This window comes from Toxotes jaculatrix, chromosome 11, assembly GCF_017976425.1.
Source record: "Toxotes jaculatrix isolate fToxJac2 chromosome 11, fToxJac2.pri, whole genome shotgun sequence".
In the NCBI taxonomy this organism is placed as follows: Eukaryota; Metazoa; Chordata; class Actinopteri; family Toxotidae; genus Toxotes; species Toxotes jaculatrix.
Window position 1 is genome coordinate 12,245,902 of NC_054404.1, and position 16,512 is coordinate 12,262,413.

Below are 16,512 nucleotides of genomic sequence, written 5' to 3' on the forward strand. Positions count from 1 at the left end.
TGTAGTATATTCTTAAGAACTGCATGCTGACTGGAATACATGAGACAATGAATCATCTTCCTCTGCTTGGCTTTGTTTTCATTGGCTGAACGTTAGCCCACCTCCAGAACCCCAACAGACTGTTCCGGTAAGAGCAAGCCTCTTCCCAGATTATAGCACACACACAAAAACACACACGCTATGTTTCCAAAAGTAAGATAACTCTCGTGCAACACACGTTCTTTCGTACATCACATGAATACTCATTGTCTGTGCATGTGCATATGTGAGTGACTCTTTCATTGTCTGTTTGAGACACAGATAGGGTTAAAGGGCCTGTGTCTTTCATGTGGTGAAGTGGCATAGCATATAAATGATCTCTGCTGATTGGCCAAGGCTTTTATCTACCAACAGGAAGTTCCTGAGGGCTTCCGATGCTAGTCTCTCTCTAAATCTGTGTTTCATTTGGAAAAAGCCACCAAAAGCACAATTTGTCCACTCAGCCCGGCTCCTTCTCTAAATTTAACTCAGAATACTCAAACTAAATTAACAAAGCATTTTTACGAACATTTTCCCTCAAAGCGGCTCCTCTAAACGCTTCCATGAGTGAACACATGTTTATCACCAAAGAAACATCTCACTGGCTCTCAATTACTGGTCTTTATTCTTGCTCTTTTTGCTCTTTAGCTTTACATGAAGGACACTTAGGGAATATTTTTTGTTCAGCATACACATTGTAGAACCAATCGCATCCATATTGTTGGGTTGTTGTTGTCACAACCTTGTTGAGTACACAGCATTCTGACAGAAGCCACTGATAAAACTGTATGCAATGTGTGAGTCAGACAAAACAAAAACAGAGCTGGTCAAAAACAAAAATCTGCAAGTGTTTTTAGTCCATCACGTTCCAGTAACTGTTCAGTATACTTTGCTGTCATACAAAAACATGTAAACACATAAAAATATATACTTTAAAAAGATAATGAAAATAATCCCTTGTGAAAACAACTGTACTAATCCTATGAGAGGTTTTAAGATGGACAGTTACGTAGTAACAACACAAAAAAAGACATATGTTAAGGCATTGTGTGGTAAACTTACTGCTTACCCACTATAATTAGTCCCTACAGGAACATTGTAATGATTCTTTATAAGGGACAATGACATTAAATTACTGGAAAATAAAAATAATAATCTTAAGAGATGGAGACATGGCCTTAACCACAACTAGGAGACAAACATTTGCCACTTGTGCCTTGATAAAGAAATGCAATACTTAATACAATACCTCCTAACACACACTTCCAGTCAGACTCCCATCCAGCTGTAAGGCTCTGCACCAGAGGCTGCTGGGATGTTTTCATGTCAGCAACCTTTAAAAACACTGACTTTAAAGCCACAGGGGGATTTTTGGATGATTCTGCCTCATCACCAAGCCTGGAATGTTTGGCATGGGGAGACAAAAAAAGAGATTAACCTGCGATTAGAGAAGCTGTTGAGTTAAATTACAGTGAAGTTAACTATTCCTCATCTTGCTGTGGATACCCCCACCACCCCACCCCTAAACTCATGGACCCCATATTCGTCCTCCCTCGCTCCTGGTTGCCATCACCCCTCTTCAGTCTCATCAGATGACCGTTTGCTCGCCCCGACACTTCCTGCACACTCCATAAATAACCGACAGGATGTACGATAGGCAGCACAGGCAGGCGAACACGGAGGCCGTCAGGTAGACCTTGTACGGGCAGAAGTGCTTGTACAGCTCCAGGTTGCAATAGGAGTTGCGATCCGTCTTGAAGATCATGACACCTATGGCCGGCAGATAGAGCACGGCGGCGGCCAAGTCGTGCGCCAGGTTGGTGGACAACCAGCGCTCCCCTCCCAGCAGCGGGACGAGGTCCTGCTTATCCAGAAGGGTGAGGAAGAAAAGGGCGAGGGTGAGGAGCCAGAAGAGGACAGCGACGAGGAGGACGAAGTGGATGGGCCCTTCGTATTTGTTGGCGGCGATGGTGACCCACAGTCCGGCTCCGAACACAATCTGCAGGATCCGGACTATTCCCAAAAAACTCTTGAGGAACTTCAGGATATTCTTCCTCACCTGCGGCTGGGGAGGTTGGGGTGGCATCTCTCTCCTCCTCCGGTCACTCTCGGTCCCTTTTTCCCGAACAGGGCGGGTGCTTTCTGCCAGCTGCAAACAGCTGGGGAAAAGATGGGGGGGACAAAAAGTGGAAATAACGGGTTGGAAGAGCGGCTTTGTGGTCTAACAACGAAGCCAAAAGTGGACAAGTTTGGATACAAAGAATGAACTCTCTGTTCTTTCCACAGCCCCGGGGTTTTGAAATGAAAAACCTTCTTGTATGTTTCGTCTTTTCCGTTTCCTCTGTTGAATCTGTGCTGGGGGGCTGGGTGATAGAGAGGGGGCGGCCTGTAACCCAAAGCCTGCTCCTCCTCTTCTGGACTGCTGGATTCATCCGTGTCCGCTCCTTTGCTGTATTTCCCAAGGGTGTTGTTTCCCCTACGGTGTGTGATCTTCCATCTTTCTGTCTTTTCTGATGGAAGTGGTTTAAGGAGGCTTCATGAAACTCAAGCATGGCGAAACGTAACAGTGTGCAGAGCCAGCAAGACAAAGATATGGGCAAAACAAAACTTGCATTTGATTGTTTTCAGACTTCTTGCTGCCACATGTCATGTAGACGGCATTTTTTTCCTTCAATTTAAGCCAGAATCATAACATTTCCCCCTGTTTTTCCCACTGGACTGGAAATATAACACAACAAAGAAACGCTGTAAGCCTGATCCATAATAATATTAGGCCTGTTCTTATAGGAATGATGTTCAGGGGCCCATGCGTCATCTTGTTTGCGTGTTTCGGCGCAGGATGCTCACATGTTACTTCTCTTCTCGCATAATTGACAGACGCTTCGAGTACCAGCCAGGCTCATTGACGTCAATGGATTTCAGCGCACACACACCCTACGTGGCCAGGAGGCGGTGCCAACCACCACCACCACCACCACATCTCCCCAACCCCCATTCCGTCCCCTCCCCCAGACCCGTGATTGGTCGAAATAAACCTCTTTCCCAACCCCGACGGGAGGGAACAGCAGATATCTCTATGCTCATTGGTCATTCTATGACCCTGATTTTTTTTTTTTTTTTTTTTTTTTTTTTTTTTTTTTTTTTTTTAATCGACAGTGGGCTCAAGGACAGAAATTGACTGCAGGTGAGGCTGGGTAAACGTTCTGCACTTCATTTCAGCTACAGCCATAGACAGTTATTATTCTTATTCTTATTGGAAAAGGAGCAGCGATGCGATAGGAGCAAGGTGCGCTGGATACATCGGTTCATCCTCGGGTAAGCAGTTGTCCTCTCCTGTTTCACATGACTCTCACGGGATTCTTATTTGCTTGCCTTTCACCCACAACGTAATGAAACCCAGTACAAAGTAACCAATCCAGTGAGTTTTTCCAGTGAGTGCATCGTATTTTAGCTGATGTGGGTAAACTACGACTATTCAAAGATGATTTCTACTTCTCCTTTTTTTGTTTTGCAAGATGTTCGTTGCATCAGTGAGCTGCGACAGTTTGTTATTCAAACCGCAAAAAAAAAAAAAAAAGACTGTCAACACACCGGTGGGAGGGAAACTGAAGAAGCCCTTGACGCTTGGTCAATATTAACCTGCTTCTAATGCAAACAAAGACGTCTGTAAATATGTCTGTGTTGAGACCTGCACCCCATAATTATGATAGTCTATAAAAAAAATCGCAGATGTCCTTAAATAACCCACTTGCTGTTTAAGAGCTGTGTAAATTAAAGTGTTAATTCCTGCACATAAGCTGATTGTGATGTATTGTATCGTTTTTCTTCATATTCCTGGATTAATGTATTAAGAAAAGAAAAATAGGTTTAAGTGGGATCTATCACAGTCTTTACTGAACATCTGGGAATAAATAGTTAATGTGTAATGAGGAAAGTAAGAGATTTGGACTTCCGGGGAAGCCTAACTTCATTCTTTACCTGGAAATAGCAGGTTTGACTAAATGATCTTAACTCCTGGTCTTCATCAGAGGATATTCACGTCTGCACAAACTCCATCTGTGGGATGATGTACTGTTGGAAGCTCTGAAGAAAGCTACTAAGAGGACTTCAGATTATTTTTATCCGACCAAAACATAATGGTTTCAGTGGAGAGGCTGCTGAAACACATACAGTCGTGACCTTGGTCACTAATACCCGTCTGTTCGTGTTCCACTTAAAAGCATATGTGAAAATAGGGAGTTAAAGTTACCATCTGCAGTTTAAAGGGCTTTAAAACACAGCTCATCACTCACTTCTTAAAGTAGGATTAAAGAATCAGAGCAGAAGACTTGCAGCGGACTGGCAGTGTTTCATTGGGACAGGTGTCCATAGGCGCTGTGACGCAGTCCGTCTGTGCTGGACTTTATACTGTATGTTGTGTCCTGTTGTTGTTTTTCTTTTTGTTAAAAAAATGTCAATAATAAGTGTAAAGCATCAATTCAATTAAATTTGCAAACCCATCATAATGAGCTGAAACTTATGCTTCCTCCACAGAGTGAAGCCGTTGTATGCCGCCTTTTCCCGTCTTTCTCCAGATGGATACTGGACCCGCCCCCTCTCCTTCCTCCGTGGTTGTGGGCCCTTCCTCGCTGTGGCGGCTGGCTGAGAGGAGGAGTAGGAAGGCCGGCTCAGGGAACATTTTCAGCAGTGTGAATCTGTGGCAGCTCCAGAGACTGTTCAGGGCAGCAGGGGACCAGGATGCAGAGCAGAGGGCCCAGCTGGTTTGGGGCCATGGAGATGAGGCTGAACTGGCTCAGGCCTTGATTGGACTGAGGGCCCGAAGTCACCGGAGAGGGCTGAGGACCAATGGGAGAGATGCTCTGGGGTCACACTGGCTACGTGCCTTCAATCACCTCAGGTAGAAACATTGCTGACCTGAACAGGTTTCATACACATTCATAATATGCAACATTATAAACATTTAAACATTTTCTTTCTATATTAACAAAACCATCATTGTTGTTCAGGATTGGGGAGAGCTCGCCAAGCAGCCAGGGGAGGGATGCAGGAGAGGAGAATCATTCTGAGGCAGGAGCTCACAGCAGTCCAGAGCCACACCAACACCCTGTACAACACACTGTAGGGGCAACAGGAAGAGGCACAGGGGCCACAGTCGTACTAACTGAGAGCCACAGCCATGTAGGGATGTCCGAGAGACCAGTCAGAGTCAGCTCAGGACTGAGGAGAGGAGGAGAGAGTGACCCAGAGAGATACCTCCACCGAATACTCCACTGACTGACTGGCCTGTATGTCTGAGTGTTAACCAGCATTTAACAACCTGTTTGTCTCACCTGAATACTGTCCTGATGTGTTCAGATGCTGGAGTGAGGTTGAATTAACTTTGGGGGGAACAGCAACATGGACACAATACAGCAGTGAAACTGTATTGCAGGTGGAAAGAAGAGAGAGAGAAGAGTTTCTCATAATGCCATAAAACCTGGCCTTTAAATGGCACAGATCAGACGGCGGTACACTGACACTGTTACTTGTTGCAAAAAGACATCACCTAAATAATGTTAGCAACATGAACTCTCACTACTTTATACTGTGGTTGCTGCTCTCAAACACTGCCTTATGTGCTTTCTTAAATTCATCCTACCACTCACACTAGCCATGCATTCTTCTAATTATGGACAATGATGTGATTTTTAAGTGGTGTTTTTTGTTCAGTGGTGTAAATCAAGAAGTGAACAAGTTGGTAATTATGAAGTACTGTAAATAACTTATTTTAAAAATGGTCCCATTTTCATCTGACCTTGCATTTATTAGTGCTGATATTATAATATATGGCCACACTGTGGATACATACTGTACTTGTACATAGATGTATCCCTGTACTGTACCATACACAAAGCCATATATGTAGACATACATGAGTGAGATGAATTCACACTAAGTGTTAAATTTGAAATAAGTGAAACTTTGTACTCGGTTATGTATGTGGTACATTACACAACACTGTTAATGGGTAAGAGTGCAGCATGAGCTGTGTTAGTTGTCATGAGATGTAGCGATACATGGCCGAACATACACACTACTGGACGTTTAGGGACGCTGGCTCAAGCTTTCTGATTGACACCTGTACCTGGGCCTCAGTCACTGGTTTTCCTTTTTGTGAAAGCATCAGTTGTTCAATTCTGCCACAAAACCAAACCTAAAGGCCATGGTCAAAATTACCCTCCCTGTTCAAGGGAAAGAAGAACTTGAAATTAGACTGTTGTTGTAAAATGTACATGGTAACAGTGTGAAAACCCACTGTGCTTATGAAACACTTTACCTCATCAGATTGCTGGAAACTTGATGAAGATTTTTGATAATTCTGTTTGATGTGTCGTTTTTAGATTTACAGTAATAAAGAAGTGAGTCTTTATATTTGTTGTCTGTGTTCTTGTTTTTCTTTAAATGGTCATAACAACGCAGTGTTAATTTAAAATGAGATCATCAGTTGTTTGTCATATTTATTTTCATGGTTTCTTCACATCATATACTCATAGTTTGCACACATTCACACCCAGAAGCTGCAGCTTGCGCTCCACAGTCTGCCACTGTTAACCACTGTGAAGCTCTACTGGACCAGTTGGGTGTTAAGTGCCTTGCTCAAGGGCGCCTCTTTAGCAGCTTTGAGTGATGATGATGATGCAGAAGAACATTTCATGTCCTTTCTCTCTCCATGCATTTCCATCAGCTCTGATGATATAAATGACTGTTTAAATCGAATTTTGATTACTATTATTAGCCTAAAACTTTGAAGCTCTCCACATATATACTGTATGTGTTGCTTCCTACATAAACATGCACTAAGAAATTACACTTTGTAAGAAAAGAGAGAGGACTGCCCTGGACCAGCCCATAGAGCTGTATTGCTACCCTCCAGTGGTCATGCCTATTAATTAGGCCCATCATGTATGCTGACTTGTGGGCACTAGATGGCACAAAAGGTTTTGTTTTGGAAGAGCAAACTGCTACACTGAATCAGTAAAGAAATCATACTTGTCATGCATGGCACGTAACGTCCCCACAGAAAACTTTGAAGTTATAGAATGTGTTATCGCAAGCTTAAAGGGCAGACTCATTTTAGCAGACAAATACATAATCTTACTGATCCCTGTTTAACTTGTCTTTTCTGCCAGGTCTACCAAATCACCACATGAATATGTATTGATGGCTAATGAGCTGTAACGTTTTCATCTCCATAACAGAGTAATATATTAGAATGAATGGATGTGCAGTTGGTCCACTTCAGTGACAGAAGCTGTTTTGTTTTGTTTTATTTTAACAAGGCTCTAAAAATGATGACTGATCTGTACTTGCAATATAAGTCTTGCTTCATTCATCACTCCATTCAGTTTCTTACTTTCCAGTTAGGTCGATAAGAAGCCAGTAACTGCTGAGGAAGGAGTTTATCTTCCAGATGACATTTAAACTTGGATATTTGGACTCTCAGTGCCCTGCATCCACCAGATGGCCTCTTCTTCATCAGTTTCTTTAAGCTTCTCTTGGGTGGTGCCAAGGGGCTGACAGGTCTTCTCGAAGATAAAATCCTGTCTGCGTATCCTGGATCTCCTCAGTTGTGCCTGGCTGGTGCAACTGCAAACTGAGGCATCTGCAGGGCAGCTTTACAGAGTGCCTGAAACCTCTCCTGACTCCATCAATACAGTGAAAGCAGCAGATTGACTCAGAGGTAATCCTCAGTTTGCTGAGCTTCTCACCTTGTTGTGTTAAAGTAAGCTCATTGCACAGAAAACCTCATTTTAGTGCCTATATACAGTAGGTTCTCTCGACTGTTCATTCACTCCATAAATCTTATGACTATGGATGAGATGTGGAAGGATGATCCAGCAATAATATAGCTGCAGCTGGATTTAGTGGTTTGCCTTGGGGCTCAGCCCATTCTTCACCATTATGGTCTGTGGCAGAATGTAACTAAGTACATTTACTCAGGGGTACTTTTACTTTACCAAATTAAGATTTTACATTAAACAAAACATATGATATGCTTACAATGCACTGATACAAACAGCAGTGTCTATTTAGTGTCCTTTGTCGCATTTCTAAGAGTTGTTATCAGTTCACCCAGAGTGATTTCTTCTCTATACTTTTAGCTGGTTTCCTATGAAAACAATAAAAAAAAAAAATCAAAAAAATTAAATAATTATTTCACAAAAAAAACATTCTTTCTTTCCCACTAATCATCTCATGACCATTCAAATTTATCTTGCAACCCTTTGGAGGGACCCAACCTCTTGTCTGAGAACCACTGGACTTCCAAACTGTATAGAATATAGATAAAACTAATCTCACCTCACCCAGCTGTAACAGTAAAATGCTGCTCACACATTAACATTAACAGATGACAGTCAGATCAGTCTAATAATACATCAGTCACAGGGACCATTTTTCTGAATATTGACTACATTTATGTTTACTTACTGGAGAAGTATTTAGAAAGCAAGGCCTCTACTTGTTATGGAATATTTTTACTTTTACTGAAAAGAAATTTTATTTGAGTAAAGAATCTGAATACTTGCTTAACCACTGGTTTTGTCAGAGGGGATCAGTCTGCCTACACATCACAGGGAACCCTGAACTGGTCTTAAATGAAAACTTTGCATTGATACAATTTGAGATAAACTAGCATCTAAATCTGGGTTAAATTATAAGGGAGTTGCAGAAAAAAAATCTAATCATGCTGATTTCTGTACTTGTAGCTATTATGAGATTCCTTTGAGGTGTATTGTTGCCTTTTAGGCGACATGCACATCGTAGCAGTTTTCTAAGTTATGTGCATATAAATTAACATCTTAATGTTTCCACAATTTAGTAGTTAATGAAAAATGACAGAAAAAGGCTTTTCTGTGTTTTGGGGAATTTATAAAAGATATGAATTCCTGGCACTCATTGTACAGTCCAGTACTTTATGGTGAAAAATGGCCATTTTGTACCAAAGTGGGAAAAAAGTAAACCATACAAAATACTTGCATATTCCGACCTGTTCACACTTAATTAAAAAGTCTTATTCCCAGTGTTTGTGCAGAAAGATGTATGCATCTTTGCTGTCCATTCATTAGCTGGTCTGTCCAGAAACATACTATGCATTAATTACGTTGTGCTTAGAACTGTGCCAGCCACTGGGACCTTTCATGGTGTTTGCTGTGACAAATGTCTGTAGCTCCATTTCTCTGGTCAGCACAGAATTAAATGAACAAAATGTGCAGAGTGCTGGCTGACCACTTTACAGATCCTTACTGAAAAACTACAGTGGACCATCAACTTTGGATCTACTTTGCATTTCGATTAAATCCTCTTTTGTGGTGATCATAAATTAGATTTATCCTGTCGCCTGTCTCCGCCATCAGCCAAGTAATTGTCATTTTGATGGACAACAACTTTTTATGATGTTGCTTCAGCAGAAACTTATTCTCGGATTTCGAATGTGCTTGTCTCATTTTTTGTTATTGCTTTCCAGACATTTTAGTGAGGATGAGTCAAGGCAAAGCTGACAAAGGATGAGGAAAGACAGGAGCGACAGCCGTATGGAGAGCACAGGGAGTAGATCGGATTTTCAAAAGGAAGACAGGGAGAAGAAGAAACAAACTTTTTTTTTTTCCCCGTATCTGGATCTGTGTATGATTGACAATGGAAGCTGTATAGAGATTTTACACAAGCAAGGATCTGAGAGTTGAATGTGTCCTTGCTGCATTGTAATTAGAGCACGGAACAGTAATTAGTCAAATGATATATACAGTACATGCTCCTTGTGCTCTGATGATAATAATCCCAAGCACGCACGTACACGCGCACACATGTGCACACAACCCCTGAGCCACACTTTGTGTCTTTGTTCACCGTAGAATCACACAACACTGCGGCACAGCACTCATTGTTATTCCTTCCCCTGTGTCATTGTGTGCCTTTGTTCTTATTCTCAGTACTGTACGGCTCAGGCTCTCGCTTGCTACTGCAGTCTCAAAACGCGGGTATGGCACTGCCTCCCTGCCCCCCCCCCCCCCCTCCTTTGAGATGAACGCAGAACATCAAACATCATTTCACAAGAGCGTCCTGCTGAGCTCGGGCCAGCACCTTTTCAGTTTACTCAGTTTACAGGGACTCGAGTACAAAAACTCTTCATTGAACCTTTAGAAATAAAAACGGCTTTACTGATGTGGAAGAAAGATCATTTTCTTGAAGCTATGCTGAGAAGACTTGATGTGCAAGCTGAAGCAGTAGCACTGGGCATGAAATTAAAATTGAACTTGTCTCTGTGGCCACTGATATGAAATGGACCCCAACCCTGGTGCCTTCAATCCGTATGAATTCGTATGCACAAGGTCAAACTGCTTTCCACATCTGAGACCTTTCTGCCTGCCTTCATGCCTTGCTGCCTTCAGGGCTGTTCTGGGCTGTGGAGAAACACGTTGAGCCAACTTCACATCACATCAAATTACGTTGCATTGCCCACACCAGCACCATGAACCATTCACAGAGGCAGGGGAGGACGAGATTTTAAAAGCAACCTCTTTGTACCTTAATAGGTGAGGTCACGTGTCAGGGGGTTGTTCTTTGTCCTTTAGGTGAACCCACATTAGAAAACACATTGTTCTTTTTGCCACAGTACTAGTCTGTTGTTTCCAACACAACAATTTCCCTTATGGGATCAATAAAGTATATCTATCAATATATTAGATTACAGACAACACCAGTTTTTCTGTTCAAAATATTCCAAAGCCCAAATGGGGTTTTGCATAGCCACTCAATCAAGTTTTTAAAGAACTAACTAACTGGAAGCTAAATTGTCTACAGTATCCCCTATTTTTTGGTAAATGTTTTCTCTTGTATGTCAGAGTTTTGACAATATTCTGCATTATTATTTAACACATCTACCTGGGCACGGGCCATCAATGTTAGTGCTTATGATAGTGTTATTGTGACATTAAATGCACACAAAACAAACACAATCAATCAAATTATGTATTGATGATGTATCAAAAAAATGTACTGCACATTGCCGTAAAACAGCAGGATTTGGGTGTCATGCTAGTAGCATTGTATGTGTCTTTATGCATCCAAAAATGAAATCTTGATTAACTGGTGTAAGTAATAAAAAAAGAGCAGTTGTGTCATTAATATAAATGACTGATATGAAATTCATCTGTTGTAAAATTAACACAGGAAAATACAGAATGGGAGCATAAAAGGGGGAAGTGATGTATGATTTATGGTCAGGATGTCACTACTCAACCCCCCCCAAAAAAAAAAAAAAAGGCAGAAAAAACCTTTAAACACATTGTAACTGAGCCTCATCATCTTTAGTTCTAGCTAGACTTAAGAAGGTGCTCTCAGTCAGTTTGTCTGTGTGCATCCAGTACTTTCTGTTTTTATTAAACATAGGAGTAAAATAGCAGTGCACAGTGCAGTGCAGGAAGTCCCTGGTGTTGTTTTGCTGTAATGTACATGACATTTCCTGTTGTTTGTTTTTGTGGTAATTTCTACCATGAAGAAGTGCACAGTTAACACACATCACAGCGTGTGTGCAAACACTGCCAATGTAGCATCACATTGCTGAAGCAGCACAATCAGTGCAAATTCTTTCAAACAACACCAGGAGAAAGCTCTGCTCTCATATCCCATCGAGTTGGTTCACTGTGATATGTAATAACAGCATGTGCACATAAAGATCAGCAGGGTAAAGTGGGACTAATTTCACATTAACATGTACCACTGGGTTGGAAATAAGAGGGAAAGCGCATGTGAATAATTCAGTTCAAAGCAGACTTCAGAATAACCTTGAGTTAATGAAGAAAGTGGCATGCACACTTGCTCACATATCACACATCCATGTTCGCAGAATCGGTGCCTTTGCTTGCACGCATGCAGCAACATGCATGGGTGCACAGACTTGAAATCATGCTGCTAACGCCCTTATGCTACGTAAGAGATTTGAGCCTCCCTTAAGCTTTGCTCTCTCCTGTAGAAGAGCATGATATCTGTTCAGCATATAACAGAACACAGCAGGACAGCAGCTTGTTCATTGACCTTTTTGAATTTCACAGAATCTGTCATGGCCACAGAACCTCAGGGATGGAGGGACACTTTTTGTAACACTGAATACACAAAACGTACTCACACATATGTGACTGCTTGCATGCAGACCCAAGTACAAAGTGACACAAATTCCCCCAGACATAAACATGAACTTTTATGAGTTCAAAAACATCTCTGCAGTGCTTTAGTGAGTGTGATGATTTAGGTCTTTTTCAGAGGGGAAAGTGGTGCTGAATAGTTGAAACTCAAAGTGCTTACTGACAGACCCAAGTGATATAGGGGGATGGCTCATTTTCATTGCTTTGTGTTGTAATTCTTTTTTTTTTTTTACATGGAAAAAGAATGAAGTACATAAAGAACAGTTCCTCAGAGGATTTTGTTTTTTATTTATTCCCCTTCATCCCCTAAAGTGTTTCCATTCCCAGTGCATACACCATCAGACATCGAACCAGTACAGATATTTATGTCTTGCCCACATTTTAAAACTCCCCATACCAAAAGATGAAAGTCACAAGTACATTAGACAGGGACAAACATTAAAGAGAGAGAAAAATCCAAAAAGAACAAAGCCTAATGACATAATTGTCATCTCATAATCCCTCTGTAGTATACCCCAGCTCATAGATGTGCCACTGAAAGCGCGTATTTACAGGGACAAAACTAACACATAAGCAAGTCTGGGACTATATAAAAAAAGGGAAAATAAACAAACAAACAAACAAATTAAATGAAAAGACTCAGAGGAAAACGAAATGAGAAAGGGAAGGATTGGTTAGGCTTTGTATGCGCTTTCAAGGGATTTATGATGGTCACTCCTCATTCTCTGCCTTGTTACTGCTGCACTACTAACCTGCAGGCTGTGATTCTAACAAGGTGCATAAATTTATAGCAGGAAAACATTGCTCAAAACGTGTGTTTGTGGTATGAAGCCATGCTAGCCACATGGTCTGTTGGTCTGGACTGAAATACCTCAACAGCTGCTGGATGACTTGTCATCAGCGTTTTTATAGACATTCATGGTCCCCAGATGATGAATCCTGATGACTGGATCCCAGCGTTCCCCTCACTTTTCCTCTAGTGGCACCACAAGGTTCACATTTGTGATATCTGAAAAACTCATCAAATTTCCATCAGCCTCAGCTGTAATTTGTGTTTTGTGCTGCTTAGCAAATGTCAGCACGCTAATGAATGTGCTAAACTAAGATGGTTGATGTGCTTAACATCATCATATGACTCTTATCATTGTGAGCATGTTAGCATACCAATGTTAACATTTAGCTCCACTGCACCTATATGCAGCCTCACGGAGCTGCTAACATGGCTGTAGACTTTTAATATTGTTGTCACATGCAGGTGGCTAATATTAGTGACTGTTCTGCTTGTCACAAACAGACTTTCCACTAATTTCATAATTGTGTGTGTGTGTGTGTGTGTTTTGTATGACATGCTAAGCCAGCACTTGAAAGGATGGAGGCCCAAGAAAAGAACCCTGTTAAGACTGTTACCACCAACACCTTTGAAGTCGGTCTGTAGCTTCCAGGGAGGACGTGACGGAGGGCTAAAACGAATGAGCTCCTTAATGGAAAAAGACCCCTGGAGCCCTCTTAGCCTCCCTGATCCGATGTGAGGACACAAAGAACGTGTGTGGCAGATAAAACCCTGCACCTTTAGAGATGTCCCCCTCCCCGTCACTTTGCATTCACATTACTCTCTTCAAAGGGGCTAATTCAAACGCTACAGATGAAAAAATATGTCTGAACACAGTTCCCCGCAGGCAGTGACACTTTGAGAGAGACAGAATTTGTTTGAGACGCGATGTAGAAGACAAGTGCGTGGCTGGTGCCAAAAATGGCTTTTGCAGAAGGTCACATATTGTACAGGAGATTGGTAATTGGTTGTGAGTGGTGTGATGTGTTATGAGGAGAAAAAAGTGGTCAGTTTAATAAATTACTGACAGACGAGGGCAGGAACTGAACTGAGCAGCCTTGTTAGACAGTCAGCGTGTCAGCTGTTGGTTTTTTTCCCTCAGCATTCAGATCCACAGGAGTTCGAGCAAAGGCTTGTCATTTAGAAAATCAGTCGGAAAGACAGTGAGTCATGTCCCAGTTCAATCTGCTTCACCTTTGGTGCGACCCAGTTTAACGCATCAGGTCTCTGGACTGTCATGATGTGTTATGACACCTTAAGATGGCCCTAATGGATCCTTGCATTAATTATGACTATTACTTTATCATTCTGTAGGTCTTAGTGAGCTGCATCAATATTAGACTCAGATATCAGGACAGTGTGAGATGAGGACTGAAGAGGTGGGGGGAGGCCGTCATCTCACGGTGCTTTCAAGGTTAGCACATTTTCACCACAAGCAATTATCAGCGTCTGTCATCTCTATTGACTTTAGCCCTGAAAAGGTTTGCAGCATTTATTTGAGTTCATTGCGAAAAAGGCTATTTGTTGTGTTCAGACCAACTCAGGCAATAACTGTGCTCCCTCCTCACGCCAAGCAGCACCAGAATGTCTTTTGCTTCTGAAAAGTAATCAGATTCCCCCCATTTCAGAGATGTTCAAAAAATCCAATCACATTTTAATTCAGTCTGTCAAACCTACAAAGTGAAGCTTTTGTGATGCTTACTGAATGTTTTTCAATTGCCCTGCAAAACATGAAAGTGTTCGACTGATGGCCTCTTTCACACAGTAACAAGTGGGCGGCTGATGAGCAGCACACAATTACAGAAATTACATGTTGCATTGATTGGTTAATAGCAACTCAGGACTTTGTAATTGCTGATTTTCACACATCATTTCACAAAAAAGAAAAGAAAATGGAATGAAGTGAGTGGACTTTGTGCTCTTCACCTGAAACAAAGTTAAGAAAAATATAATGTGATTAAAAAACAGAGTGCAGGGGTGAGTCAGTGAATTTGTGTTTGCGTGAGTCAAATGTACCATGTTCAGTGCCAGTCAGCAGACAGTTTTGTCCTTGGGCTGAGCGACACTGAATACTCTCACAGGCCTCCATGTTAAAAATTTTAGAAATATCTGTCAACACTGGCGTGCAATTCAAATAAATTATTTAAAGCAGTGGTTCCCAAATCTTTTTTGTCTGGTGCAGCTTCACAGCCTTGTTAGATGAGTGGAAATGCCCCTCAAATCGAAACAGGCTGTCAAGTTCATTGACATGTCCATTTGAACTGAATCTTAAGCTGGATGTTTTGTAACAGTGCTAATACATTTTTTATATAAGAAATTGCGATCTTGGAACTGTCAATATATAGGCTTATTTTTTTTTCAATATATTTGTTCAAGTTTCCATTTGTGCATGTAGTACTCAGAGGGGCAGAAGCTGGACATTTCAGATCTTTATCTATGATTCTTCACTTTCTATTTCCATCTCGCATCAACACCTGAATGCATCATGGTGCAACTGAGTGTGTGTGCATGACCTTTACTGTCAACTTATACATTAGTACCTTGAGAATTTTTTTGTTTATTGTAATAAACTAATGAAAGATCATCCTCATTTGTTTCAATTTGTCCTTTTACCACTTGTGTGTATATTATTCCTATATATAAACATGTTTTTCACTCACTTCAATCACATTTTCTACCGTTTTTTTTAAAATCGGTTGATCTACCCTTCAATTGGAGTCGCACCACATGTTTGCACTCTGCAGACCTTGAGGAGCAGTTTCATTGTAATTATTGTGCCTGCCATGTCAGCCTTCACTGTTATGTGTATTTAATGCCAAGCAATGAATGATGATTAAGTGCATAAGTATGTGTTTCAGTTAAAGCTGAAAAATCATAACATTCAGCCTGACACATTTGGTGTCTCTGGAAACTCTGGGCTCTCTTCTAGATTTTAAAGTTGTCCCACTGGCGGGTCACTGCTTTTTTTTTTTATTAAAGAAACGTTACTCTCTCACTGCATGGAAAAACACAACCACTGTGACCTTTCAAGGATATTTTACAATGTCACAGACCGAGGAATATTCACATGCATGTTTTTTTTTTTTTTAAACACCATAAACTTTGGCAGGCAGCTGGTTTTATAAGTACTATAGTAACAGTGTGTCTGTGTGGTGACACACTTTCAAATTCAAAGTCAGGATATCAAATAACTGTGTCACCACTCTCACTCCCCCCTCTCTCTCGCTCTCTGTCTCTCCCTCCTTCTCTTAAATCTCTGCCATGACACCTTCGCATTACCTTGGCATTGCACACCAGATCTGCTCGAATTACACTGAAAGATACAACTGTACCACACATTTGCGCATGTGTGTGATTTAGCATTCTGACTGTGCTTTATTTAACCTTGTGAATCTTTAGAAGAAGCTCAGTGTGTTGATTTGGTTTTCATGCTGTGTGTGTGTGTGTGTGCATGCGTGCGTGCGTGTGTGTGTGTGTGTGTGTGGC

At 41.4% G+C, this 16,512-nt stretch overlaps 2 protein-coding genes across 2 annotated transcripts; one reads left to right on the forward strand and one right to left on the reverse strand.

Moving 5' to 3' along the window:
- Window positions 1-624: 624 nt before the first annotated feature.
- Window positions 625-2,916, reverse strand: marveld1 (MARVEL domain containing 1). The gene has a single exon (XM_041050680.1). It carries the CDS (start codon window positions 2,102-2,104, stop codon window positions 1,607-1,609), a length of 498 nt encoding a protein of 165 aa, XP_040906614.1. The 5' UTR covers window positions 2,105-2,916; the 3' UTR covers window positions 625-1,606.
- A 258-nt stretch (window positions 2,917-3,174) lies between these two features.
- On the forward strand, window positions 3,175-6,427 carry avpi1 (arginine vasopressin induced 1). The gene is made up of 3 exons (XM_041050647.1): window positions 3,175-3,333; window positions 4,552-4,915; window positions 5,025-6,427. The coding sequence occupies exons 2-3, from the start codon at window positions 4,566-4,568 to the stop codon at window positions 5,290-5,292; spliced, it is 618 nt and encodes a 205-aa protein (XP_040906581.1). The 5' UTR covers window positions 3,175-3,333; window positions 4,552-4,565; the 3' UTR covers window positions 5,293-6,427.
- The last annotated feature ends 10,085 nt before the right edge of the window (window positions 6,428-16,512 follow it).